The 13,255-nt window shown below is 43.2% G+C and overlaps 1 protein-coding gene across 1 annotated transcript in view; it reads left to right on the top strand.

Moving 5' to 3' along the window:
• dock2-like (dedicator of cytokinesis protein 2) overlaps positions 1-11,744 on the top strand; it is a gene marked incomplete at its 3' end in the record, with an annotated part of 38,161 nt that extends 26,417 nt beyond the window's left edge. Inside the window, exon 25 of the mRNA XM_071514224.1 lies at positions 11,602-11,744. Within this exon, the coding sequence (XP_071370325.1) occupies positions 11,602-11,744 (143 nt within the window). The remainder of the gene's footprint in view (positions 1-11,601) is intronic.
• Between the last annotated feature and the right edge of the window lie 1,511 nt (positions 11,745-13,255).

Below are 13,255 nucleotides of genomic sequence, written 5' to 3'. Positions count from 1 at the left end.
CAGCCTGTGGCATATCTGGCGGCTGTTTCTGGTCCTTGTAATGTAGAAAAATCCCATGCGGAGTGTGTTGTGTTGGCATTCAATGGCCAGCCAGACTGAAAATGCCCATGAACCTTATCGCAAAAAAATAGCGAAGGAAATGAGCGCGCCATTCAGACCTCAGTGGCTGTTGGTGGTGAATATGGAGGAAGATAAGTGGTATCCAAATTACTGTCGCAGGTGATACCTGCTGTCTAGAAAAGGAGAATAGGAAAAATTACCTCACGCTTGAGGCAGATTAGACGGGAATGTTTTCGAAAGGCTGCAGTTCCACTGTCATGCTGCCTTTTCACACTATGCCTACTCTACATTCAAATGAGTTTGACTACATTGGATTTAATTGCCTGGAAAACATGGTTTTGACTGTATAATACCTTTTAAGTGCACTACACATCAGTGATCAAGCACCCTCCACCCATCCCAATCCACCCCCTAGTTCCATTCAGCCCTATTATGGCTGTCTAATTAGCTTGTAGTGGGCTGATAAGTGGTGGTTTTCCCCCTGCAGAGGGCCACACTGTGATGGATAGAGTGGGCTAATGCTGGGCTGCTGTGTAATACGGACTCGATAAGGAACGCCGTTAGCGGGTCTCCACAGTGCTAACTGAGGGATTGGCAATAGACTGTGAGTGAGTGCGGTGGACGGTGTTTGGTTTAGGACAGAAATCTGAATGAATGGGAGTGAGATGGACGCAGACATGGTCTATTCTTTGGCGCCTAGACAGAGGCACATAAGTCACAGATATCAGCGCTTGTGTGCAAACATACACATGTGTGCATTTGTTTCAGAGTCACTGATGAGGCTGTATCTGGTGTGTGTACTTTTGCATGTGCGTGCGTATGCAGCGGTGCATACTTAAAAGGGGGTGTGTATCGTCTTTGCCGTTGATGGTTATGGATGTTGTTTTTTGCTCAGTGTAGCTGTGGGTCCGCTCATCAGTCAGCCGCTGCCAGCCAAGTCGGTAGCCGGTCCAGGGCCCGGTCCTCCGGTATCGATCCCGGCTCGGGTGATTGATTCCCCGGGGGCCGAGACGGCAGGCTGGCCCCGCTGGCCAGCTGTCACCGTGCTCAGAGTCACACTCTGTCACCAGGGAAGGAGGCAGGCAGGGAAGAAAGAGATGAAAGGAGCAAGAGAGGGAGGGGGGATGACAGGGGGAGCGATGGGGAGAAAAAGAGAGATCAGGAAGGAGGGGAATGGAGAGGGAAGGAATGAAGGGCTTCATGCCAAAACGTTGTGTATCCATTTTGGCAATAATTCATCAGTCAGTATGTAAAAAACACAGATGACTCTGTCTGCCAACTACTTTGTAAGCAAAGGTCCTAAGATGACTTGTAGCCTCAACAGTAACCCATAATGTGTTTTGCATTCATGCCAGCAATCGAGAGTGTGTAACATTTTCATCAAGGGTGGAGGTCTCGTTTTGGAATGAAACACTTCAAATGCAGAAAGAGAAAGAGACGGAGTGAGACAGAGGTAGCAGAGAGACAGAGGGGAGGAGATGGGAAGAAGACAAGGGAAGATGGGGTGGGAGAGAGAAAGATAGAGAAATGATTAGCAAAGGAGGGAGACAGAAAGAGGCGAACAGGATGGGAATGGAGATCGGGAAAATAAGAAAGAGCAATGGCACAATGATTAGCAAAGGAGGGACACGGCCAAGGGGGATAAGTAGAGGGGAGGGAAAGATGGATGAGAGGAATGGGGAAAAGGCACAGGCTGGTTGAGAAGGAGGGAACAAGGGATTTGAGACAGATAAAGAGAGGAGAGAGAGAGAGAACAGGTAGATGGTGGTAGCGGGAGAGAGAACGAAATCGCTTGGGGAGAGCGAGAAAAAAAGGAAGGTTCCTGAGAGGGAAAGGGAGAGATCGGCCTTGTTTTGATATTAAACACTCCAGAGGTGATAAAAGTTTAAGGCCCACTCAATCAGTCTATCAGCTGACCGGCATCTCATTGGTCAGCCATACCTAGCCCTGCACACGCACACATACACCCCCCCCTTCTTCTTCCCTTCTCTGGCCCAGTGCTTATTTATTTATTCGTTCATTTATACATTCGCTCGTTCCATCTCGATCCCTGCCTCGCCAAATGAGGGCTGACACTCACTCTAATTGAGATGCATTTTAGCATTGGGATGCTAATCAGAGGGCTTGTATGCCAGGGCGCCATTCGTTCAGGAGGCTGAAATATGCAGGAGAGCTAAATTATACATTTATAACGGCTAATGGCCTCTGGTGTCCTATCACTGCACTGCAATACATATTTAATAGCCCTACCTGTCTGTCTGACTGTCTGCCTGACCGGGCTTGCCAAGCTCACTCTCTAGGGACAAATGTCAAGCCACTGACAGTCTGGGTGAGATGATGGAAGGGGTGGTGGTGTGTGTCTCCACTATTAGGTGGTGTGGCTATGTGAGACAGAGAATCACTTGCTTTTGTGCATGCGTGTTTGAGTAACCATCTGAAATCTGTGACAATTATAGATTACCTCCTAAAAACTGTAATCAGTTATGTAATTGTTTTTGTCCAAGGTAGTAATGTAATCTGATTACTCTTAGTCAGTTTTGCAGTACTTTGCCACCAAAGTCTATAGGATATGAAGTAACAGTGGGGCAATTCACAATTATAGAATAGAATTTAGAAGTGTTAATATCATCAATACCACAATCAAAATAATTTTACTGTTCCAGTAAAAAGGGTTCCAGAGTAATCCAAACAATAATCAACTAAGATTTTGAAAATTCTAATCTGATTAGCAATGATTACTATTGATTGTTTTTTTCAGTAACACTATTGGGTGGCATTTTTTGTAATGAGGTTTCTGTAATCCTGTCCATTTGCATTGAGAATGCTTGTATATGTGTTGTATGTATGACGTACCTGACTGTGAGGGAGTTACAGTAGCATGTGTTTTTCGTTGTGTCAATGCGGCATACTGCATGTTGGCGTGTGTGTATGTGGCCAGCCTGCTGATTTTTCCTGTCCATGTGCTTGGCTTTCTCAGAACCAGTTGCATCCATGGGCGATGTTTGAAGGGATTGGATTTTTTTCTCTTTCAAAAACGTTCCTCTGATTTATTCAGCATACGCTCCTGGGATTAAGGGTCTTGGCAAGCACATATTGTACACACACACACACACACACACACACACACACACACACACACGTGCACCCTGTCATATGGCTTAATCTGGTTTTGAGACAAAATTAAATTTACTAGGAGCATTACGGTTCAATTTAGGCAAATTATTATGCCGTCAGGCAATCACTGTGACAGATTGAGAGCATCAATACTGATAAAGAAAAAAAAGAACGTCAGGGAGAGCAGAGGGACAGAAGGATGAGTCTGTCATTTTGTTTGCCCACTCATTTCCCAAAGCTGGTCAAAGGCCCTGATTCAATCCACTAACCCTCTCATCCAGGCCTCCCTACTCCCCCTCCTCCATCTGTACAGCTGGAGAAAAGACTTCAGTCATGTCTCCGTCTTGTATTGCACATAAAACAGATTGAGGGAAAGCCCATACATTTTACTGTAATACTCTTGTAAAATAAATTGTTACAGCTATCTGTTATAGCTATCACTATAACATGACCCACAAATGACCCATAAAGAAACCCTATTCTGTTATAAATGGAGACGTTGATTGAAAAGCTATCTGGATCCCTACTTTATAGAATTTGCCAGCAATACATAAAAGAGTTTTTTTGAGCGTATCAGTCATATCAATCCGTATAAACAGCGACAATCTCATTACTTAAATTGCTTGCGTTTCACTGCAGCGTATTATACAGTATTGTTGACATTGTTCACGCCCACATCTATATTTCCCCTGCTGTGATTACTTAACAGATGCATGTCAATGGGTGATGAATATGGATGAGTGATGTACTGTACGGTTATTATTGTCAGGATTTAATCAGTGCTGAGTGATCTCAGCTGCCCCCACGTTCTGTACCAATCAGCATTAGTGACAGGTGACTTCGGCTCTAGCTATAATGATGCTGAGTGTGGTTTTTCTACATCTGGCTTCTAAGAGAGCTCTAGATGTAGAAAGATATTACAAAACAGGATCTGGCTTTGAATCCAGATTTAACCTGCTATCGCCATGCTGACTAAATCTAGATTCAAAGTGAGATCAGGCTGTTTTAATATCTTACTTTCAATAAATCTCCCTTTGAAACCAGATGTGAAAAGCTAGTGTTGAAAACTGGTATGGGAGATGTGTGTAGGGTTACCCTGAGGGTAAGCAAGTGTTTGCATGCGCCACAAGGGGATTGCGTTTATTATTATGTATTTCTCCCAGCCTATTTCAAAGCAACTGGTTGAGCTGTAATTTCAAAGCTGTCAGCTTTACGGCTGCTCGGGGTGTGTGTGTGTGTGTGTGTGTGTGTGTGCGTGTGTGTGTGTGTAACAGGTTGCCTGTGGTCCAGTAAGCCTCCATATGCCCATATGCTATAGCTGTGGTTTAATCTTTATATATATGGCCATATTATGAGTCAGTCACAGAAATGTGAATCATAAAAACAGGATAATCATCATGACTGCTGTGTCCCCTCCGGCTGTCACACACAGCTCTGCTCTGTTCTGCTCCGCTCTCTTCCCTTATGAACTATCTTGCTCTGTTTGGTTTTGTTCTCTCCTCTCTTTTCCTTTCTTTTCCTATCTTTTCCTCTCTTTTCCTGTCCTTTGCTTTTCTTTCCTTTTCTTTCCTTTCCTTTCCTCTTCTCTCCTCTCCTCTCCTCTCTTCTGCTCTCCTCTCCTCTCCTCTCCTCTCCTCTCCTCTCCTCTCCTCTCCCTCTGCTGCCCTGGCTTGCTCTAATATATTATTTTATGCTGCGTTAAGTTACATTAGGTTATGTTACATCACATTAAGTTTCATGTCATGCCATATAGTAACTGTGGTGAGATCATGCTCACAAATACCCAGCGGAAACTGCCTGCCACACCTGAATTACAATTATTAATGTAAATTGGGTCCAGGAGATGGTAACCTATATGTGTTCCAGAAGGCAAATTTGAGAGAGAGAGTGAGAGAGAGAGAGAGAGAGAATAGGGGTAGTTGCTGTCGTTCAGTGTCCGCAGTTGCAGCAGTTTGGGAGGTTGTGGATGAAAGGATGGAACAATGGAGGGATGGATGGGACTAATGGAGCAACGTGAATGGAGTTTAATCATTTTGGGAAATGCCTCTGTCTCTCACTCTCTTTCCATCTCATTTATATTCCGTTCCATCCTTTTGTCTGTGGGGTGATCCAGACAGAGACTGAATACAGACAAGGACAGGACAGGGACACAGCGGTCAGTCTTTCCCCACCCGTTACCCGTCAGTTCCCTTGGTATAGATGTGGTTTAACATAACTACAGATGGAAGGGAAACTATGTGAACAGCTTGGTGCAGTCAATGGCCTGCTTTCCGCTGCAGGGCCTTTGTATTATGTCTCTCAGTTTACCTCAAAATAACATTTGCTGCAATTCTGTTTAAAGCTTAATGATCCCCATGTGGAAACTGGGTCATTACAGCAGCAGAGAATACAATATAAGATAAGTTAGAACAGAGCAAATAGACAGTGTTGAAGATACTACAACAAATACTTGCAAAGTAAGAACAAATTGTAAATAATACGACAAATCAATAAATAAAGATTCACAGATTGATTTGTTATAGCTGTGCTCGGTATATCAACCAAGGTGGGACTTGAAAAACCAAGATCAGACATTTGCTCAACCAGAGCCAGCAGCTTCATGAAGTATTACTCCACTATTAGAGGAATCCGGGAATAAGAGTGCCCATCAATCAAAGCAATGAGATATTTTACCACAAAGCAATCGGCTAGCATTGATCTACCTTGGTTGAATTGATCAAAAAAGCTGTAAAAACTAATGCTGCCAACAGACTAATTGATCAATCAATTTAATAGTCATACAGAAGAAGGAGCAGGGAGGAACGAAGGGATGGAGGGGGAGAGAGAGGAGCAATTAGTGGGTGAGTCATAGAGAGACTGGCCAAGACAGGTGGAAAGAAAGAGAACGATGGCAATTTACACACTGTGTGACACATAGGGGACAAGGCCGAGTAAAAGCTGTAACTGAAAATTAAAGCTGGGTGTGAAAACTTCAGTCCCAGCCTAACTCCCGACTTCACTTTCATTAGTGAACAGTATCAACATGTACTAGATGCACATGTTAACCATGCTATATACATTTCTACTTAAATGCAGAATATGACAAACATACTCAATTCAGTCTGGACTGATGGACAAAATGAAAACATGTCTAGCATTACACTGTTCTTGATTGTTCTTGATTGCTTGTTAAACTACAGGTAGTTTAGCAATCTTTTTGTTTCCCTTTTTTTCTGTCTTATGTACTTTGGAGAAAACGTCAGACAGTACACATGTGTTGGTAACCATTGTATAAAAGCCATAATTCCCAAGGAAATCTTTTACTGTGATTATGGGCACTTTGGTGCTGCTGGCAGTAATTGGCTATGCCTTGTATCAATTCTTATCAACATTGTACCTAGAATCGCAGTGAACATTATTGCTATGTCACTCACTGGTGCGCTGCATCATCTATAACTTATCATCCTATGAGTTTCCGTATCGTTTTTCTGATGAGTACTCATTCACACAGGCGAGATTTTCTTTTGTACATTTTAAGTACACGTCGGAAAAATATTTGCCCACTAAACCATTTCCTGTCAGCATAATGAAAGAATCCTGCAGCAGCAGCTGTGGCAGCATCATTTGGACAAGTCCACAGGTTGAGAAGGAGAGGGGGTGGGAGAGAGAGAGAGAGAGAAATGGATGAAACCACTGAGACAAACAGACTGACAAAGAGACAGAGGCGTGGACAGACAGGCGCCGGGTTGAATACAGACGGAGGAAAGGTAGCACTTTAAATTTCAGATGAGGGTTTGAAGATGGCACAGGGGATAGGGCGAGGAGGGAGGAAGACAAATGAAGGACAGGGAGAGAAAGAGAGAGGGAAGGGGAGACACACACAGGAGACATGGAGAGATGAAAAAGCTGCTGAGAGAGACATTTAGCCATCAACAAGCGGGGAGATAGTTGGCTTGGCCCCAGCCCGCCTCTCAGCCCCGTAGATTTACTTGTCGCTGCGCCTCCAAACCTCCTCATTACCATCTCTTCTACCGCTCTATCTTCCCGTGAGCGAGGGATGACAACCAGAGGGAGGGATGGAGGAGAGAGGGACGGGGCGAAAGAGGAAGAGGCCTCTGATTTAGATGGCTCTTAGTAATTGAGATGGCATCTTATTACCATGTGCAATAGTTTATTGTGTTTGGCCGTCAAATGAAAAATGGAGCGGAGCAGGGATGAGTCGGCTGCTGAGACATCGCTGCTGCTGATCTCGCCCCCAGCGCTGGACTGCCAGCGCTGGGGGCTGTCCGCTCTAACAAACTCTGTAACACAAACACATACACACACTCAGACAGCCAGACACACACACACACACACATAAAAAATATATTCCTGCTCTTACAAATCACACAAGCACCAAAGCACCAACCCAACACACACACGCACACACACACATCGGCATGAATAATCAAAGACAGAGATTACAACAAGAGTAAACAGGCATTTGGAATTGAATATAGATGAGTACTTGAAGCTCTGTTGGTGTAAATTTTGCATCTGTGCGCGTGAGTGTGTGTGTGTGCCCATGTGTCTATGCCTGTGTGTGTATCAGTGTCTTTGTGCGTGCACCCGGTGATGGCTGGATTAGAAAATGTTCAACTGCATCCCTATGTCTGCCCCGAGGCTTTGATTTCCATTTGGCTGTCAGTGCGTGCTGGCCAGGCTTTCTTCCAGTGCATAGCTCAATCGGTGGTGCGTCATGGGCTATAATGCATAACAAACACCTGAGTCACACACACATGCACACGCACACGCAGACACACATACTCACCTGAGGAGGAAATGGAACATACAAACACAGGTGTGCACGTGAAAGTAGAACCATGTATGCGTTCACCAATGTTAATTTTAGCAGCATTTTGGATTTCTGTGTCAGTGGACCCAAATGCTTTAGATACATTTTTAACTATACTTTTTTAGTGTTTGTTTAGTTTTAGTTGGTAAATTTGATTGAAAATGTAGTCTAGATTTTGTCTCATCAATTTCAGTTGTTTTTTTCACATTTATCTGTTGAAGTGTCTATATTTGCCACAACTGGTCTAATATAGGTCTAGCTTTCAGTATTTCTCTGCATGAGGGAGGGATTTGCACTGTGTCTGTAAAAGCTGGTGTGAAACAACACAAGGGAGACCGAGAAAATGACAGAATTTGCATTAATGCTAATTCTCTAAAGTTGAAAAACAACCCAATCTGCTGTAATCTAATGAAAACAGCTTCAGTAAATCGAATCTTCCATTTGCCTGCACATTCAGATTGGGCCAAAGTAGGCCTGGACCTTGAAAACTGCTAGTGTGGTTAGTTTTTTCATTATTCTTGGCTCCTGCGCTGTGAAACACTAAGACTATGTAAACAAAAAGTGCACGAGGCATCAGGTGAGAGGACACCTTTTCACCCCTCCACCTGCTCTCCATTTCATTATCTCTCACCTGACCATCCGACACCTAGAAATATCAGCTGGGATTGTTTCTTACATCAATACAAAGAAAGAAGCAGGTGGTTTTGGGGTCATTTCACCAGGGAATGGAGGTACCCACAGGTTTAATAGTACACCCAGTTACCGGAAGGCAGTTGGATCATTTCCCAGGCCTGTATACTCTAAAATAGTGCTATAAAACAAGGCCCATTGTTTTCTCCAGCTGAGAGGACAAAAGATGATGAATTTCTGCTCCATCGGATAAAACAGATTTAGCAGCGTGACTATTCAAATACAAAACTGCCAGCATCTAGAACACATCCTGTACCTTGCTAAGGGGCACGAGTGGATGAACAGATAGCCTCCCAGTTTCATGTTCTCCAGTTCTTTCTTTATGCTGATAGACAATAGTTTCAGGGGAACATTGGCAAGAACAATCTTGGTTCATTAAAGCTGGGTGCCCTAAGACATCTGTTGAACATCATTCTTTTTCCCCCTCTCCCTTTCTCTTTTATTGTCTTCTGGTCTTCATACAGTAGATTTCTATGCCTTGCTACTTCCTTTATCTTGCTTGTTTGTCATCCAGTCTTTACCCCATCTCTCACTTAACCCTCCTTCCTCTCTATGCTGTGCTCCCTTTGCATTCCCTCTACCTGTGGAGAATTCTACTCCTCCTCCTCCTCCTCCTCCTCCTCCTCCATCTCAGTGTGGGATTGAGGGCGTTCTGTGACTCATGCATTTCCTCTGTCTCTCTGTCTCTACACGTGTGTACGTGTGTGTGTGTGTGTGTGTGTGTGTGTGTGTGTGTGTGTGTGTGTGATGGAGTGAGTGTTGTGACGAGGGTCTACTCAGCAGGCCTATAGCCTTGGCTCAGTTAATAATGGAACTAACGAGCATCAGCCCAAATGAGCTTTTAATGGGCTCTGTCTACCTGCGGCTAGAAAGACAAGGGTGGGGTGGAGGAGGAGAGGAGAGGAAGAGAGGAGATGGGGGGTCAGAGAGATAGGGGGTAGGGGTGGGGGTGGTGAGAGTCACTAGGGGAGGATAAGTAAGACAGAGAGGAGAAAAGAGAAACCTTAATAAACTATGAGCTAATGCTTGATATCAATCATAGGTTTCTTATGTTATTATAAATATTTGTAACTGAGTAGTACATCATTAGCAGCCTAATGACAGTTAAAAGTTTAGATCTGACTCATAAGTAAAACATTGTATAGCTAGTACATCATTTGTACATCATTACCCAATGTTAATAGTTGATGTTAGTGCAACCTACATACAAACAGTCCAAAAAAAGGCCCAAATCAAAGGCAACAGCAACTAGATTGAAGGGAACTTATGATGTTTATGACGTTAGCTAATGTTAGCAGTCAGCTACTTAAAGGGAAAACTTCGCCGATTTTCAACCAGCATTTTATCATTACAATATGGGTAGTATATGCAAATGAACAATGTTTAACTTCCCTCCATGTTGCCTGCACCCAGAGCTCCCCGCTCATTTGCCGGGTGACGCAAAATGCGTCATCCGGTGGACCATCGTACACAATTTGACTGAGTTGGTCATAAAACATGGCCGCCATGTGAATAAAGCAAATTGCTGCCACTGCATCATTATTTCTATCTTTCCTTATTCCTGATAGAAACAGTCTTACTGTCCTTTATAAATGTTTATTAGACTATGATTTGTTGTAACTGGAGACAAGGGGAGCAAACTATTTTATTAATAGTAGCAAACAATTTCTGAACACATTTATGGCACATTCATAAGGGATTAGGACAAGTTAAAGTAAAAATGCACCCGCCGATACTCTTACACTGTTAGATATCATACAGTAAACTGATTATTTTGTGATGAAGTGTTGTAATTTACTTTTTTGGTGTACCCACTTTCCCTCAACCTGCCTCATCTACTTCTACTTCACTTAGTGATTGCATACAATTCCCAGAATGACTTTCAACAACCTCCAGACAAGTGGCCTTAACATTAACATTCATAAATAATCTATCAAGTGTTTAAGCACTCTTTGTTAATTATAAATAAATAATTTATACATCATTTGTAAAAAAAAAAATACAAAAATAAAAATTATGCAGGCCCCTGTAGGTCTAACTACATACACATATACATATATTAACATTAGGCAATGAAATGATTTTGCAGCAATAGTGTTCTTCATTTATGAATCTGATTCAAACTTTAACTAATGGCATTACTAATGATGTGTGTTCCCGACTTAACTAATGAATCAGCTAAAGAGGGGGATGAAACGGAGCGAGATGGGAGAGAGAGAGAGAAAGTGGGATAGTAGTGATTGATGTGTTGGCTGTCTGGCTGACAGAGCAACAGACATGTGAGGAACTGTAAATAGAGGCTTGATTGATAATACTCCATCATGCAGTGTGGGGTTAGAGCTGAATTTCTTCTTCAGGGTGCAGTGGCATCATCACTCACTGTGTGTACAACTGTAAATCTGTCTCCATGGCTGGAGTACTGACTGATGCACATAACGGTCCCAAGTGTAAGTTTAGCTTTTTGAGGCTTTTTCGAGTGCAGAATGATATTAAAGTAAGGTCAAATCTTATGATATTCATCTCATGACTGTTTGTGTGTTTTGATTTAAACCTGCTGAAGCGTTCTCATGGTTAAGTGCTTGCCTGAAGGGAAAGGTCGATGTACTCTGCTACTATATTTCCTCTTTATTCTCTCCTGTTCACATTACTTGATGAAAAAACCCACCTTTCTCACAAAGAACAAAAAAAAAGCATCAACCTATTGTACTGTTGTGTGAAAATCATGTAACTACAAATTCATTCCTTATACTTAGTTCTATGAAACCAATTTGTAACCCAATGCATAGCTTCCAAAATGAAAGGAAATCAATGAATACCAGACAGTTTTTCTCTGAGGTTAGACATTTTCACCTGTCAGCAGTGACTGTGTGTGTTTTTTCTTTGTTTTTGTGATATTTGATCGTGTGTCTTTTCTCCCCTCTCAGAGTGCCGCGATGTGCTGTTACCCATGATGCTGCGGGAGCTGAGCGGGGCGCTGGCCAGCATGGCTGACGGGCCTCATGATGAAAGGAGGAACAGCCTGGAGCTGCTCAACAACATCCTGGAAGTCCTCAGCAGGGACAACGTGGTGAGACACCTGGCAGCAGACCATCATTTCACTTTGGTGGAGCACTTTCATTCTTTTAGCACACATGCCTCCATTGGACTTCATGACCAGTCAGCCACCACTATTGGCCACTCTGATCACACTCACTTGCGTAACTTTTGTCCTGTAAAAGTCATGCTGCTATAACACACAGACAAGCACAGTAGACCCATGTGATATTATTTCATGGTTTTCCCTGGGTCACACTTTCCAAGAAGTCATTTTACCTGTGAGTTCAATAAGTCTCTCAAAATCTTTGTCTATCTTTACTGATGGAGATGGATACTCAGAGATAGTGGAATCACACAGAGAGGCCACTTGCATGCACCCCGACTGAAACAACGTGGACGGATGCATAGGCAAATAACCAAGATACTGTCCACTGGATGCTTACAGTTGAGCCGGAACAATCAATAGAACTTCACGGAGACTGAAGAGAAGGCTATTCCCTGGGGCTGATACCAAGGTTGATTTTGAAGATGGCATTCTTCTGAGCTGAAGTTACAGAATGCCTCTCCCTTATAGAGTATTGATTTTCAGGAAAGTGTAAGGGGAAACGAGAATTTTCCAGCCCACCACTGCACTTGTTAAATTAGAAGAAGCGTCCTTTATTTGTGAGCATCACAGTCAGCCTGTGAGCTCTCCCTGACCTCGGTGCTACCCTCCTGGAGCGCGTCTCCCAAAGAGGAAAGTCTGTAGCCTTAAGCTGTTTTGCCTTCAGTCATTCAATCGTGCAAAGGAAGCAGCCCTTGACCAATTAGAAGCTAATGCTTGCTGCTTTGTGTTACTCTAGTGAAACAAAATCCAGTTACTAATACACACACGCACACACACATGTAACAAATACATCATCAATATCCAACCCAGGGCTTGTTAATAGCTCTTGCAATTTGTTGACAGGCTGCCGAGCCTTTGAAGTGAAGGTATGGCTTTTTTTTTTTGGGCTTTAGTTATTTGGATAGCGCTAATGAAGCATGAGCCAAGAGTGGAGAGACAAGGAGAGAGGAGAGAGAAATAATGAATGGAGTGGAGTGAATTTGATGAGGTGAATTTATGTCAGTCAATAGAAAACGAGAGAAGGCGGAGGCAGGTGGTGAGAGGACAAGACAGACACAGATACATGTGCACAGTACAAAAACACACACACACACACACACTGAAGCCATATAAAGAAAGCAAAAGCCTTGTATTGGGGTGTCAGATTCCATTTTAAACCATACTCCACATCAGTCTAGCTGTACACACACACACATACACACACACACACACACACACGTACACATTGCATTGCTACTTGTTCCTTGTACCTCTAACCCTAAAATTTCTCTTTCAAAGTGAGTTCTACCTAAATAAGCTCTGATATTGAGTTCTAATCCTCAAAGTGCTTCTTTCAAGTATAGCAACAGAAGCACACATCTACACACACACACACACACACACACACACACCCACACCCACGCACAAACTCACACATCTACTTTGTCTAGTGTGTG

The sequence above is a fragment of the Centroberyx affinis genome, unplaced genomic scaffold, assembly GCF_046629955.1.
Source record: "Centroberyx affinis isolate AG114_WGS23_722 - 3 ecotype Tasmania unplaced genomic scaffold, CSIRO-AGI_Caff_v1 ptg008261l_1, whole genome shotgun sequence".
Taxonomy (NCBI): Eukaryota; Metazoa; Chordata; class Actinopteri; order Beryciformes; family Berycidae; genus Centroberyx; species Centroberyx affinis.
Note: the sequence above shows the minus strand (reverse complement) of the source record. Positions and strands in the feature narration are given on the sequence as shown.